The sequence below is a fragment of the Hemibagrus wyckioides genome, linkage group LG24 (assembly GCF_019097595.1).
Source record: "Hemibagrus wyckioides isolate EC202008001 linkage group LG24, SWU_Hwy_1.0, whole genome shotgun sequence".
NCBI lineage: Eukaryota > Metazoa > Chordata > Actinopteri > Siluriformes > Bagridae > Hemibagrus > Hemibagrus wyckioides.
The window spans coordinates 4,460,413-4,474,767 of NC_080733.1; the positions used below are offsets into that span (position 1 = coordinate 4,460,413).

At 40.4% G+C, this 14,355-nt stretch overlaps 1 protein-coding gene across 1 annotated transcript in view; it reads right to left on the minus strand.

Moving 5' to 3' along the window:
• Window positions 1–906: 906 nt before the first annotated feature.
• gna12a (guanine nucleotide binding protein (G protein) alpha 12a) overlaps window positions 907–14,355 on the minus strand; it is a 36,761-nt gene continuing 23,312 nt past the window's right edge. The window contains exons 3-4 of the mRNA XM_058377843.1: window positions 4,098–4,148; window positions 907–3,477 (exon numbers count right to left, since the gene is read on the minus strand). Of these exons, the coding sequence (XP_058233826.1) occupies window positions 2,908–3,477; window positions 4,098–4,148 (621 nt within the window). The 3' untranslated portion in view covers window positions 907–2,907. The remainder of the gene's footprint in view (window positions 3,478–4,097; window positions 4,149–14,355) is intronic.

The window sequence follows — 14,355 nt, forward strand, 5'->3', positions numbered from 1 at the left end:
TGGACATTCAGGCTCAGAATATTAAAGTGGGAGAAAAAAATCAATAAACAGTCATCTGCAAAATTGTTTACAAGTGAGATTGCAAAAGCGTTCGCCCCGTTTGGATGTGAACCATTTACTGTAGTTATCATCACCTTATTAGTTAAACAGAGTCGACTTGTGTGTGCAAGTGTCATGATCGTAATCAAATCTAAATCTAATCTAATCAAATTTGACTATACTATATAATATACACAGATCAGGCATAACATTATGACCACCTGCCAAATATTGTGTTGGTCCCCCTTTTGCTGCCAAAACAGCCCTGACCCATCGAGGCATGGACTCCACTAGATCCCTGAAAGTGTACTGTGGGATCTGGCACCGAGACGTGAGCAGCAGATCCTTCAAGTCCTGTAAGTTGCGAGATGGAGCCTCCATGGATCAGACTTGTTTGCCCAGCACATCCCACACACGCTCTAATTGGATTGAGATCTGCGGAATTTGGAGGCCAGCTCAACACCTCGAACTCGCAGTGGTCATAATGTTAGGCCTGATCGGTGTACAATAACAGCATCGAGTGTGTGTATGCGGATGAACTCTTAAAAATGACACCGTTTTTTCTTTGTTTGTTTTGTTTTTTACTGAATTTATACAGTTCTTATATACAGCATTACAGTTAATCCGAAACATTCACAATTTTTACAGTCACTAGAGGAATACCAAAAGAAAAAGGAAACATTTAGAAGTCACACAGAAACAGTACAGTTTTCTAACACACTAATGAGGCTGAGGAAGTTGATCTGATTACCAGTGAAAGCCGTTACTGAATATTTATCAGAGCAGATTGTCGTAGCAATAGAAACGATCAGCAGACTGAAATTCCTTCCTGGGTTTAAAACAATGTCGCTCCGACGCGGTACGCTAGTTTTGTATTTGTTATTATTTTTGTGAGTTTAAGCGTTGTTTTTAATTACGTCGTTCTCTCTGTGGAACAACGGGAAGTTTGAAGAATTTGTGTCGTTCGTGTTATATGGAAAGGTTATTAAATTAGACATTAGCACAGTTCGCTAGATGCTGAGGTATTAAAAGGAATAAAACAGAGCTTTGATGTGTGAGCTGTTTACTTTGGGAAGATATGGAAGGCATTTCAACAGTCAGGAAAAAAAATATTTCGCACGCATTCGCCAGCATGAAGCATCAGGACCCCTCCTGGCTGGTCAGAGAACATTTTATCAGGGGCAGATGGACTACTGCTGATTTCTGAACAAGAAGGAGGATGTAATGTTTGTCGAGATTGAACTCGTCTCGGACAAACTGATGAGAAAGCTTCGCTCAGGAACCAAAATAACTCGCATCCAGTACGACGAGGGAAGAAATACTCATGCCTACGTGCTTCTAATGCAACAACCACTGCAGAACTAACTAACTAGCTGTGCAGCAAAGCAACACCTTGGTGTTAAAGACTTATTTGGAGTGGATTTGTTTCTGCAGAGTGCATGACTCAGCACAGGCTGCCTGAAGATGGAAAATAAAGCAGGCATGGAAAAAGTCAATCCCGCCGCATTACTGATTTCTCAACGTTAGCAAATCCCCCTGAGAGTTCATAGCATTCTGGCGGTGGGGGAGCTCTGAAACTCTGCTGCTCAAATGAGATCAGTGTTGTTTTCCGTCAGGAGCTGTGGGAGAAACTCTTCACCTCCTCCGAGATCAGACGCTGTTTCCCTCGAATCCTGCTTGGACCGGTCCCCCCCCCCCGATTAGTCAAATGAAACGCAATAACACAGCACGAACCATCAAAACCAAAAAACAGAAAACATCCCGAAATATAAAGTACGCAAACGTAGTGCAGAAATTTTTAAAGACACTCTCACCAGTGCCTTAATCATCTGAAGTTAGTGATTTTTGAGAATCGGAAAAAATAAAATAAAATCAACAAACACATATATTAACCAGTGATCTGACACCAACTATCAAAAGTACTTGAATGTTTTATAAGTGGTAGGAATTGTTAAAGTGTCTAAAAAGCAGAATTTATCTACAAATTATCCATTTATGCATTTGTACAAATCTCCAGCTTCAACCAAATGTAATACGTCTCAAAGATCGCGTTAGATTTGGAGCCGAAACTGCAGCGATGTGGAAAAAAATCATCAAGGGCTCAAATGTTCTCCAATGTTAGTGCAGAAGGTCGTTTTTCTTTATCGGTCAGGCCTTTTTTGGTTTTTTTGTACACGCTTCTTAAAGAATAGTTCGTAACAGAAGTGCTTGGAGTTTTATCCTTGAAGAAATCGCAAAATATATCCGTAAAGAGTTTTTTTTTTGTTTTTTTTTTACAAAACACTTTTTTTCCTTGACAGCCATTTTGAAACAAGGACAAAGAGCGCTGTCAGGCGGCTTGACCGAATCCCAGGCCGTCTTTTATTAATGAGGCTTTATCTATTCCAGGGGAAGACACTTCACTCAGCTGTGGTTAGGAGTCAGGAGCAGACAGGAAGTCGATAATTCATTTGGCTTTATGATGACTAACTCCAATGCTTTGTCTCTGTATACAGAGAGTCGACTCTAGGAGGATTCGGTGAGTGGATGCTGTGAGACCTTCCTTCCTGACTGTCTGCCTCTTTCTCCTCATACACAAAACATTCACATCTACATACACACACACACACATGGCCAAAAAAAAGCTCAGTGTTATTTTTTCTGCTCATATACAATTTCGAAAAACCACATCTCGCAGATGCCTCATTACTTAGTGGTACATAGTGGGCCAAAAGCACATAAACATAAACAGCGTATTTTCCAATCATCTGACTCACAGAAAAAACACAACTGCATCTAGGTGTCCATCTGAAAGTGTGGACATGTTGTGCAGGAGGCGTTCTCCTCTCACAGTGGGGAAGAATGACCACGTGCAGTCTGCTTTATCAGTCACTGCAGCATGATGTCTTTCAGGTTCTCCTGCAGGATGGTGTCTTTGACGGCGTGGAAGACGAAGCGGATGTTCTCGGTGTCGATGGCCGTGGTGAAATGGTGGAAGAGCGGTTTGCTCCGGTTGCGGCGTTTGCGCTTGAAGCACTGCACTAGGTAGTTCTGGACGTCCTCCAGCTGCCGAGGGTCTCCGCGGAAGTCGGAGAAGTGTTTGCTGATGCTCACCTTGGCCACCTTTTCCACCAGCAGGTCCGTCTTGTTGAGGAACAGGATTATTGAGACGTTGGAGAAGAGCTTGTTGTTGACGATGGTCTCGAAAATGTTCATGGACTCCACCAGGCGGTTTGTGTGCCGGTCCTCCATCAGCACTTGGTCGTACTCGCTGGACGAGACCATGAAGAGGATGGAGGTGATGCCGTCGAAGCACTGGAACCACTTCTGCCTCTGGGAGCGCTGACCGCCGACGTCCACCATCTTGAAGGGGATCTTTTTGATGATGAAGTCATGCTCCACTATGCCTTTAGTGGCCTTACGTGCAAAAAGGATGTCCTGAAGACTTGGGACATAATTCTTTTTATGAATTTATATAAGATAGAGAGAGAGAGAGAGAGAGAGAGAGAGAGGATTAAAAATCAATAATAAACAGTTCACATAGTTTTCAGCATTTTACTACAGTTCAGCAAGCCATGAGCATAAGCACATTTTTTAATGGATTATGAATTGTACCAATGTGTGGTCTCCAGTTCTGTGTATCATGTTCTATTTCTGAACGGAAAGCTAACAATCCTACCCTCAGTAACCCTTTAAAGGATTACCAGATTAGCAAACCCTGTATTTCCTCATCAATACAAACACATTTTGATAATATTTTCATCTCTGTAGCGCCAGATTACTGGACATTTAAGAAACCTTGGTGATTATTATGGCTTCTTCTAAACCTCACTGATCAATCATCTCATCTCACATCTCATCATGAGCTCCTGCCCAAGTCACTGATCCAGATCTTAACCAGTTTACAGTACACAGAACTACACGCCGCTTGCGGCCATTTTGTGTAAATGTCTCATTGTGTTACATTGTCCAGTAAAAATAGAACAGAAACACAAAAACATGCTGCTGTAAGTGAGCCAGAAAAGATCAGACGACTTTTTAATAAAGAAGGTAAAGCAATAAAAGGTGTCGTGACTCACCAGCTGTCCGATCCGATCCAAGTTGTCCAGGAAATACTTCACTGATTCACTCTGTAAAAAAAATAAAAATAAAAAGATGGAGCAGATGAGGAAACATTAAACAGTTTAAATACAGATAACCCTTTTTACCAGTACGATGGTGTGAATCGACTTCACTCAGTATAAACAAATGAATGATTTTATCTCTACGAGTTTGATATAAAATGAGTCAGGACTCATTCAAGTGTTTAGACGTGTGTTTTTCCCTCTGTTGGATAACCTTACACAGAATTTTAGTGGCTTATGAACAAACACTTGGGGCATCACAGAGAGCATCAACATTTACTATGAAGATAGAACGTTTCTATGAATATAAAACATAAAATCATATAAATTAATTACAAATTCTGTGTATACAAGCTTCATAAGCATGACTGTGTGGTGTGACATGACAAAGACATTCAATGCTGAACATGGACACAACCAAACAGGAGCAGACTCCTTTTTTTCTGATTAGTTTCAGAATAAAATCCTGTTTAATAATTTCAGCAGTATAAACATTCACCTTCCAAACTTATCTTCTGACTACAAACCCTGCTGTAAAAGATGAAAATACATAACCGTGCTTTCATCATCCTTTATTTGCAAAAGTCCCTAAATTTCTGAGATGGAAAAAAAAGAACAAAAAAAGCCATATTAAGCTTGTTCTAATTTTGGTATGGAAAGTCTTGAACTAACAGGATGTTCGAATCTTTGTCTGTATTTCTCTAATCGCTTCTCCAATATACCGCAGATGCAGACCGACCGGAACCTTAAACCTTTCTGCTTCTGCATGTCCATTTGTTTTAGGGTCATGTTATCCTGTGACGTTCTTCGTAAAGGCCTGAACTCCAGCTAACCGCCGGTTTAAAGACCTCTATGTACGTGCCGCTCAGAGCTTTTAGTTTCAGAAGCTTTATCATTCTTCTTCTGGTTTAGACAGTAAAAATGAAGGGAAATAACATGCAGAATGTCTCAGCCATGTGTCAGTGGACAAGCACCTCTTCTAAGAATAAACTCTGCTGTCCTATTAGTGTTTCACGAAAACGTTAGACTGCGAAAGTCCGAGCGAAATAAAATTAGTGTTGAGTTTTATTTCCTGGGTTTTTATATGTTTTAGACATTGTGGCCTTGGTATTTCACTGAGCATTGTCTATGAGAGCCAGCCATGTTTGTGTGTGTGTGTGTATGTGTGTGTCACACACCCTGACCTGGTCCATATTCCCAACAGGAAACAGCTGTGTGTGAAAACAGAGGATTAATGAGACAGCGCCATCCCTCACTCACAAGCTATAGACCCACACCAAATACCCCACACCCCCAACTCTCTCTCTCTCTCTCTCTCTCTTGCTCTCTCTCTCTCACACACACACACACACTCATACACAGACAGGAAATCAAGCAGATATCTGATAGCGGTGCCTGTAGCTTTCATCAATCCCCTCCTTGAAACATGCACGCAGAATAAAAACATTCTCTGCTCTCTTGCAATAATAAAAATCCGGGGCCGTCTTCGGACGTTAATGCTGCGGCTCGGAGATCTAGCTGAGGTCAAGGCCCTGCGGCATGCTGAGCGGATGTGTCCGGTACGTTGTGTCTATATGTATAAATCTGCTCCTCTTCTCAGCAAGAACGAAAGAAGTCTGTATGTTAACAATGGTGTAAAGACTGTTGACTCGCTATGCTTTGATAATATTCTCGTCTGCCCCTCCTCCAGACAGAGAGAGAGAGAAAGAGAGTGTGTGTGTGTGTGTGTGTGTAGTACATGAAACAGTTTGTTACCTCCCCATCCCCCTCAAACCGTATCTCAGCCCCGACAAACCCCTCTAGAAGTGTGGGAAAGCACATGACCATGGACTAATGGCCCGCAGTCTTCAGTTTTAGTGTAGCATGCTCTTGGGCCCATGGGTATTCTCTGAGTGAGAAAAAGCAAAGAAATGATTAAGCAGAGCCAAGCAGAGAGCTGGTAGGAAAAGACTTGGAGGAAACCAAAACCCCTTCCTCCCGAGCGGCGATCCATATTGCTGGAGCTTGTTTTGAAATAAACAGTGCACGGAAAGGCCTTCTGAAACGTGAAGCAATTAAAAGTTCTCCTCTGTGAACGACTCGCACGCTGCAATCACAAACAAACCGAAGGTCAGCCAAAGGAGGCAAAAACCTAGAGCTCAGAGCTCCGAAAATAAAAGCGAAAAGTCTTAAAACATAGATAAGAGAAGCAGTGATGGTATTAACAGTGATTAACTTTGTCTTCTAACTGTTCAGACTAACGCTATCAAAGTTTTTAGATGTATTAGCGCTTAATCCTGAAAGCTGCTTAGAGGCTTGCACAGAATTGAGCCGAGCCAGAATGATACACGAACCAATCTCTGTCTGATTCACGAAATCAATTTATGAATTCAATTAGAAATTAGACTCAGATGCAAGCTCTTGTACGCTACTCTCTTATACGTCATATAGCTAACTTTCCAAAAACACGCCTTAGTTCATGCAGTTAATCAAACTGGGGAAATTAAACAGTTCAGAGAGCTTCGGTTATTCAAGGTCGGTGTAACTGGTCGAGTATTCATTTCAGTGATGCTGAGAAAAAATCTGTCAAAAGACTCAGAAAGCTTGGAATAAAATTGAAAATAGAGGAGATTATGGAGTTTAATTCTTGGTTTTACCTACATTGATTGTTATGACAAAAGCGCATCTACACTGTAGAGATAAAACTATGTGAACCCCTGAACATCATGTACATGGGAACATCCCATAATAATCTCTTCTCTTCTCTTCTCTTCTCTTCTCTTCTCTTCTCTTCTCTTCTCTTCTCTTCTCTTCCGTGAAGGTTCTCCACTAGATGTTGGAGCATGACTGTCGGGATTAGTGATCATTCAGCTACAAGAGCATTAGTGAGATCAGACACTGATGCTGTAAGAGTGAGGAGGTCTGGGGTTCAGTCGGTGTTCCAGTTCATCCCAAAGGTGTTCAGTGGGGTTGAGTCAGAGTCAGGGCTCAGTGCAGGACACTCCAGTTCTTCCACTCCAACCTTCTCACACCATGTCTTCATGGAGCTCTGTGCTTTGTGTACAGGGGCATTGTCATGCTGGAACAGGGGTTGAGAAGTTCCAGTGAAGGGAAACTGTAAAGCTACACCATACATAGACGTTCTAGACAATTCAGTGTCTCCAATTTTATGGCAACAGCTTAGGGAGGAACCACATATGGGTGTGACATTCAGATGTCCACGTACAATTTGCTGTATTGTGTAGATATTTAAGGAAGTGTTTTGCTTCTTTAAAAAGCTTTTCAAGGTAAAAATTAAGTAAAAAATATGAACTGTTTTCCAGTTTCACCTGCATGTGGTTACGTAAACTAATATGCAAAGATAAGATTATTTTGTATAGTTATAGTACTCTAGATAGAAGTCAGTTCCATCCTGGACAAACAAACAAATCATTATATATTGCAAACAAAATACTGAAATGAAATAAAATAAATGAAATTGTGCCTGTTTTAGAGGTCCATCCAGGAGTTCTTGAAAAGAAACACCATTACCTTTATACCTTTTATACAACCTATTTGACTGGTATGTATTTTATTTACTTATTTATTTATTTATTACTTGTACTACTGTATTCATGATATTTGCCATAAATCTTGATGATATTCAGTAACTGCAAATTGTTATTTGGTTAAAATATTCCATTCAAATTTACAGCCGACTAAACAAATGTGAGGAAATTTGCAGATTTAGCCGTATGCAACAACGACAATTAGCAGGCGCCTTTGATCTCAGTCTCTGCTCTACATTTCCTCCACTTCAAAATACATCCTGTACCGTTCTCTAAACCCAAATTCTCCCTAACAATCTCCATGGAGAATTTCATACATACAACATCTTTTAGGACGAATAATAGAGTCGCTGGCTACGACTTCAAATAGTGTTTGATATAACATTCAAAATATCCAGTCCGGAAAAATACGGCAAACGGACGCTCTGTGGAAAGCCCTGTCGGAGGGCAGCGTCTCTGCTTCTCGTCTGAGTAAATGTAAATAATCCTCATGCAAAACAAACCGAGGTTGATTTCCAGCTCCCTGGAGTGAGATTAATTGTTTGGCTTGGACATAAGAGGAGAAATCCTATTAATCCCTCACACGGAGCGATGGCACCTTCTCCAGAACTTCCCAGCTCGCCAGGCCTACCAGTTCTGTTGATTTTAGTGTAACTGTAAACCTCAGCCTTTCATCTTTATATTATGTTTTGACAATAGCAGACCTGGATGTGTTTTATAAACAGATCTGTGCCTTACACAATGTGTGAAATATGTAAGCAATTATACGAGCTGGGATACTCGTGCAACAGGAAGTTGTACTCACTCTGCACCTGAGTGTTTGATAGGAGAGATATCACAAAATGTTGAGGATGTTTGACTTCTTCAGAGCTCTAAGTTATATTATCTGCAGTATTAATATGGTAAGGACGTTCTTCGGTTCTGGTTCTGCTCTAACGGCTAAGTTTAACCCCTCTTAAAATCTCAAGGTTTCTACTTCTTGTGTCGTTTAAGATAAAAGCTTCGTCAAGATAAATAACTAGAAATCCACTGATCCGGTATATAGTCAGCGTGATGATCCATAAATCTAAGCGTGTTAATGCTCAGTGTAACAAAATACACTTGGGTTGTGTGGATTTGTATGCACGAGTCTTTTGAAGGAGTTTAGTGCGGAAAAGAAAGCAAATGAAAACCCAGTGCGAAATGAAGATCGAGGAGGATCCATCCAGACTGAGACAAATATTTTTAAAAATGAAGATTTTTCTCTGTCTTGGCTTCCTGTCCACATTTTTCCATTTAGTGTTAGTGAAAACAATACTTTCTCAGAAACGCCCCAACTTTCACGCGTAGGGCAAGAAAAAAAACGTCAACCTGCGAAATCTCCTAGCGTTTTTTTTACGTGTTACAGATTGTTTGTAATTTTTTCATTTCTTGATACCATGTGCGAGAGATTCTTTCAACTGTACCGCTCAATACACATGCTTTTAACGTTACTCTTGAGGTGTTTGACATAAGAGTTCATTCCGGTCTACTGATTTGTTTGGACGAGCTGCGTTCCACGACTGCTTACATTTAGCATAACCACACAGGGACGTATCACTCCGCTATTTAGCATGTAAAATTTAAATTCTAGCGATAGTTGGAAACTGTTTGGATATAACAAACAATGCAATTTTCATGAATATAACTTCAAATATGAAAGCTTGCCAAAATGAAGATGAGATAGAAAAAAGGGACAATAAATTTACTGATGGAACCTTTAACAAGATCCTACAAATCACTGTGAGCTAGCTTCTAGCTAGCCCCTGGGCTATAAAGTGATTATAGCTTTTTCGAATGCAAAATGTCAGTTAATATATATATAATACTTCTTTATAGGCTGTTGTATTTAAGCAATATGACACTTGTTTTACTATATTTTGGCTGTGATCAGCTATGTGGGATATAAGAGACCTCACTGCTACATGTGGGCCCTTGAGCAAGGCCCTTAACCCTCAATTCTCTGGATACAAGCATAATAATTGTGAGAATTTGCTGAATTCTAACATACTATTACTAGACTTCTGTGTTTGTGTGATTATTTCCATGTTTTTGTGTGTTACATCTTCCAGAAAATGTCCATAACATTCTGTTTTTATAGAAAAATCATGGATGATCCACAACTAAACACAGTTCCAACTTATTCCGTGAAAGCAAGTTGATACTGATTTAAAGTGATGTTTAAACAGACCAGAGAATAATGACCATCAGATGAAGTTAACTGCTAAATGAAGAAATCAATCTGCAAGTAATTGTAGTGTACAAACGTCTTTACTTCTGTGACTAATTCTGTTTTACATGAAGTGAGTGCTCCAGATTTTCCAATGTAGGCAGTAGGGAGTCAGGGACCGTTTCAAACACAGCTGTATTTTAGAAGCTGAAGGCAGCGGTATAGATATCTTGATGCCTATATTGTCTCATGGTGTCTTAGAAGGCAAAGCAGTGTTTGAAAGCTATGATGGTGTCTGTAAGAATAGGGTTTGAGGCATGTTTTGAAAGCAGCGTTGACTACATCACCACGTTGCCAAGTTACTGAGATAGGCGTGGTGGTATTCCCAAAGTCCCAGTGGGTGGAAGTTCCAAAACTCTGTTAGGACAGATGGAATAAAGTATTTGTTAGGGGAAACAGAATAAATGTTCTGTGACTATGCCAGCTATTTCTCATCAAAACATTACAGATATCTTCGCACAGAAAAATTGCTCTCTTAGCTTTCTCACACTGCTTTTACAAACACAAAATTATGAGATATGTAGAACAGCCAAGGATACACTATATAGCCATATGTTTGAGGACACCTGACCATCACACCCATATGTAGTTGGGGAACATCCCATAATAATCCCCTCTGTTCTCTTCTGGGAAGCTTTCCACTAGATGTTGGAGCGTGACTGTGGGGATTAGTGATCATTCAGCTACAAGAGCATTAGTGAGATCAGACTCTGATGTTGTAAGAGTGAGGAGGTCTGGGGTTCAGTCGGTGTTCCAGTTCATCCCAAAGGTGTTCAGTGGGGTTCAGGGCTCAGTGCAGGACACTCCAGTTCTTCCACTCCAACCATCTTCATGGAGCTCTGTGCTTTGTGTACAGGGGCACTGTCGTGCTGGAACAGGGGTTGAGTTCAAATGAAGGGACATTGTACCTACAAAGATGTTCGAGACAGTTCTTTTCTTCTTGTGGCTACATTTGGGATCTTCAAAAACTGGCTGCATGAAGGCACCTCAAAGGTTGTAGCACTGATTCCCCTTTAACTGCAAGCTGTTTTTTTGTGAACTCCTGCCAGACCAGGAACCAGAAAACACAACATTCTGGTCACAGGTGTAAGCCATTAACTAGTGAATCAGTCATTAACCCTGTGACCATGCTGACACCAAACTTCTCTGGCAGATCCTCATCTGTTTTCTATTGGCCAAGCCATTAAGTTGTAAGTTCAAGTTTATAAGTTCAAGGAGTATAATTTAATTTCTCCAAAAGTCTGAGGCTCATACAGGTTTACAGTCCAGCTGTGCTTTGGGATGACTCATGTATCTTGTCCATTTTTTTTGACTACCTGCACTCTTCCATGACAGCTTCATTATGAAATCCCCAGCTGGCCCTGTTCACCATCAAGCCATCACACACACACACACACACACACACACACGCACACCCTCTGCTCTGAAACACAGGCTGTCAAACTTTTGAACATGCTGAGACAGCATCTCTATCCCAGCTTTCTGACCTCTCCTCTAAGAGCAGAAACATAGTCACGCTATCATTTCTATCACTTAATCATCTCACCTTTTAACTTACATTCAATCCTGTCCTGTTAACGCTCAGCTTACAAACCATTACACATTCCCCAAGTGATGCTGGAGGGTGTCAAGACCGCTGGCCAGCATGTGAAAAGTAAATACATACACAAATAAAATTCCGATAGATTTGAATCGGAAAACTATAGAAGTAAGAGGGGATGTTGTTCATTTAACCTCAAAAACAAATTTCAGATGAGACGCTAGCATCATATCCTGAGCTCGCTGTACAACCCACTAATTATTATTCACGTGTAAAACTGCAAAGCGTAAGAAGATCCAATAAAGGTTGACAAGATATATATCAAACTTTATACCTGTTTTATGTTTTGGCAGTGAAAGTCTATCTCTATAATGCATCATTTATCAACTGGCTAGCAAAAACGAAAGTGCTTGTTAATACAGAGTTTATTAATAGAAACACTTTGCCAACAAACATAAGGTTCAACCCATAGAGCTAAAATATAAAGAGAGTACATTTTAGTGTATTGGTGGTAAATTGTGCTATTATGGCATTCAAAAGAGGAATCAACATCTGTAATATAATGTATATACATATATTATTTAGGTTATAACAGCTTCAAACTAGCACCAGTCTTGGTAGCTACACTGGTATCTGATTACTGGTCCATAAACATTTGTTGACACTGAGAGTGAAGCAAATTTATACAGAAGCCTGTGCTCATGTGATTGATCGATTGAACCTGGAGACTTGATCAGTTAGAATTTACTAAGCTCAAAACCTATGGTGTAATTTTTGCCAGAAGCAGAGCTCCAAAGATGGCTAAACTGCCCGAATTCCTCACAAAAGAATACCATTACATGACCAGTGTGCTTTCTATTTAGTTTAACACTATGGGTTTAAAATATTACTGTATATCTTAACATATTCTAGCAGGCTAGTCAGACTGTGCCTCACAAAGCAGCTCAGGATTAAATAACACATTTATAAACAGTCTAATGCAGTAGGTGTTGTATGATTAGAGATTTGGTACTCTTCCACCCCTGAACCATTCCAAATCTAGCGCTTTGATTATCGGGGAAGGTGTTTTTAAGACAATTCTATCATCTAACAAATTCCTGGGACACCTCCTGTCAGGCACTGGACCCATGCTAAACTTTTTCTCCTACAGTCTGCTTCTCCCAGACTTCCCAGCTCTATCTTATCCTCCTGAGGCCTGTCTAACTGTAGACAGGCCTGGAAACAAGCACTGATGGCTGGAATTGAAAATAGTGAGAGACAGGAAGTCTGAACAAGAGAGAAAACAGAAACCAAAAACAACAAACGATGACGTTCCTGACAACAAAAAAACATTCATTGCAACACGTTTTTATTAATTTTTTTCTCTTCTACTTAGCTGCTCCCTAGAGTGAGAGCGTTCGTTGAGAAAATAGAACCTATTTGACGTGTACTTCACGAGAGCTTATAACTTAATATCGAATGCAAATCCACCTGCGTTATCCCTGGACACCTTCTCAACATGAAACGAGTGGTTAAGTGGAGTCTGTGTTCAAAAGAAAGGCATAGATGGGATTCAAGGGTGGGATTACATCTAAAGCCATGTAAAGTCCTTCGCTCCTGAGAAATCTTGCTGAATCACTGCAACTTCAGTTTACTCAGATATCCTTCAGGTTATCCTTAGAAAGGCACACACTGAAAGAAAGAGCAAGTCAGGGCTCAGTCTACTGTCTAACACTCTGTAGTTGAAAATAATAGAAAAATACTAAAAAATAGTAGCTGTCTGAAATGTACTATAATGGGAGCTGATTAAAAGTTATATTATGTCAAAACATCATGATGGTACAATATATAAGATTTTTCTGTTTTAGTAATTGAAAAGCCTCATCATATCTCTCAAGGTTTAGAACCTAAATAGACCGGTCTAGGCTGTAATCTCAGGTCGGAGAATGCCAGGGATATATAAGCCATTGTCAGGACCATATCAAGTTCCAGTGATAGCTCGGGAGTAGTTGGAAATCATTCAGACTATAAAGACGTAGATAGGAGAGGACAGGAAGATATGAGAATGGAAGAGCACTCTGAAACGGACATGGATTTATGGCTCGTGACAGAGGCTGTCTGCAGATAGTAAATGACACGCAACAGAGCTGGCCTTAAAGCTCCAGTGACACATTTCACAGTCACACGTCAGTCTGCCCTGTCACTTCCACCGTTCATCCGGACAGGCGAGGAAAGAAGTGCTGACGCAGGATGTGGAGCTCAGATACTGCAGAACATGCATAATTAAAAAAAAATTCATTCATCTTCAATTGCTTGATCCTGCTCAGAGTTGTGGTGAATCTGGTGCTGATCCCAGAGTGCAGAGTGAGCGTATTCACCACAAATCCATTCCAGGGCACAATACAGACACACTTATTCACACCTAGTGGAAAATTTAGTTTAGGCTATCCACAATGTGTGTTTTTGGGACAGTGGGAGGCAACCGGAGAACCATAGACACAAGAAGAACGCAAGAAACTCCGTACAGATGATAATTGTAGATGTGTGGACAGCAGCTAACGGGGCAGTGGTGGCTCAAGTGGTTAAGGCTAGACTAACTCAGATTTGTTACATTTACACATAATAACAGTCGACAAGAAGTCAAATTAAACAGATTTCCCATTCTGAATATTAAAGTAAATATTAACGCTTTGTAAACAGCCTCTGGCTTTTCATCACAGTGTTATTTCAGCATATTCATTACAACATTCATTCATGCAGAACACGTGCTAATTCAAGCCTCCTGAAATATCTGCCAAATCCTTCTATCAAGCCGGTTTTGCTAATGAAGAACTGAAGCAATTCTCTGCTGCTGCTGTTGTACTAGCAGTCATGCCTCACATTACATTACAATCCAAAATACATTAAAGTTCAAACACC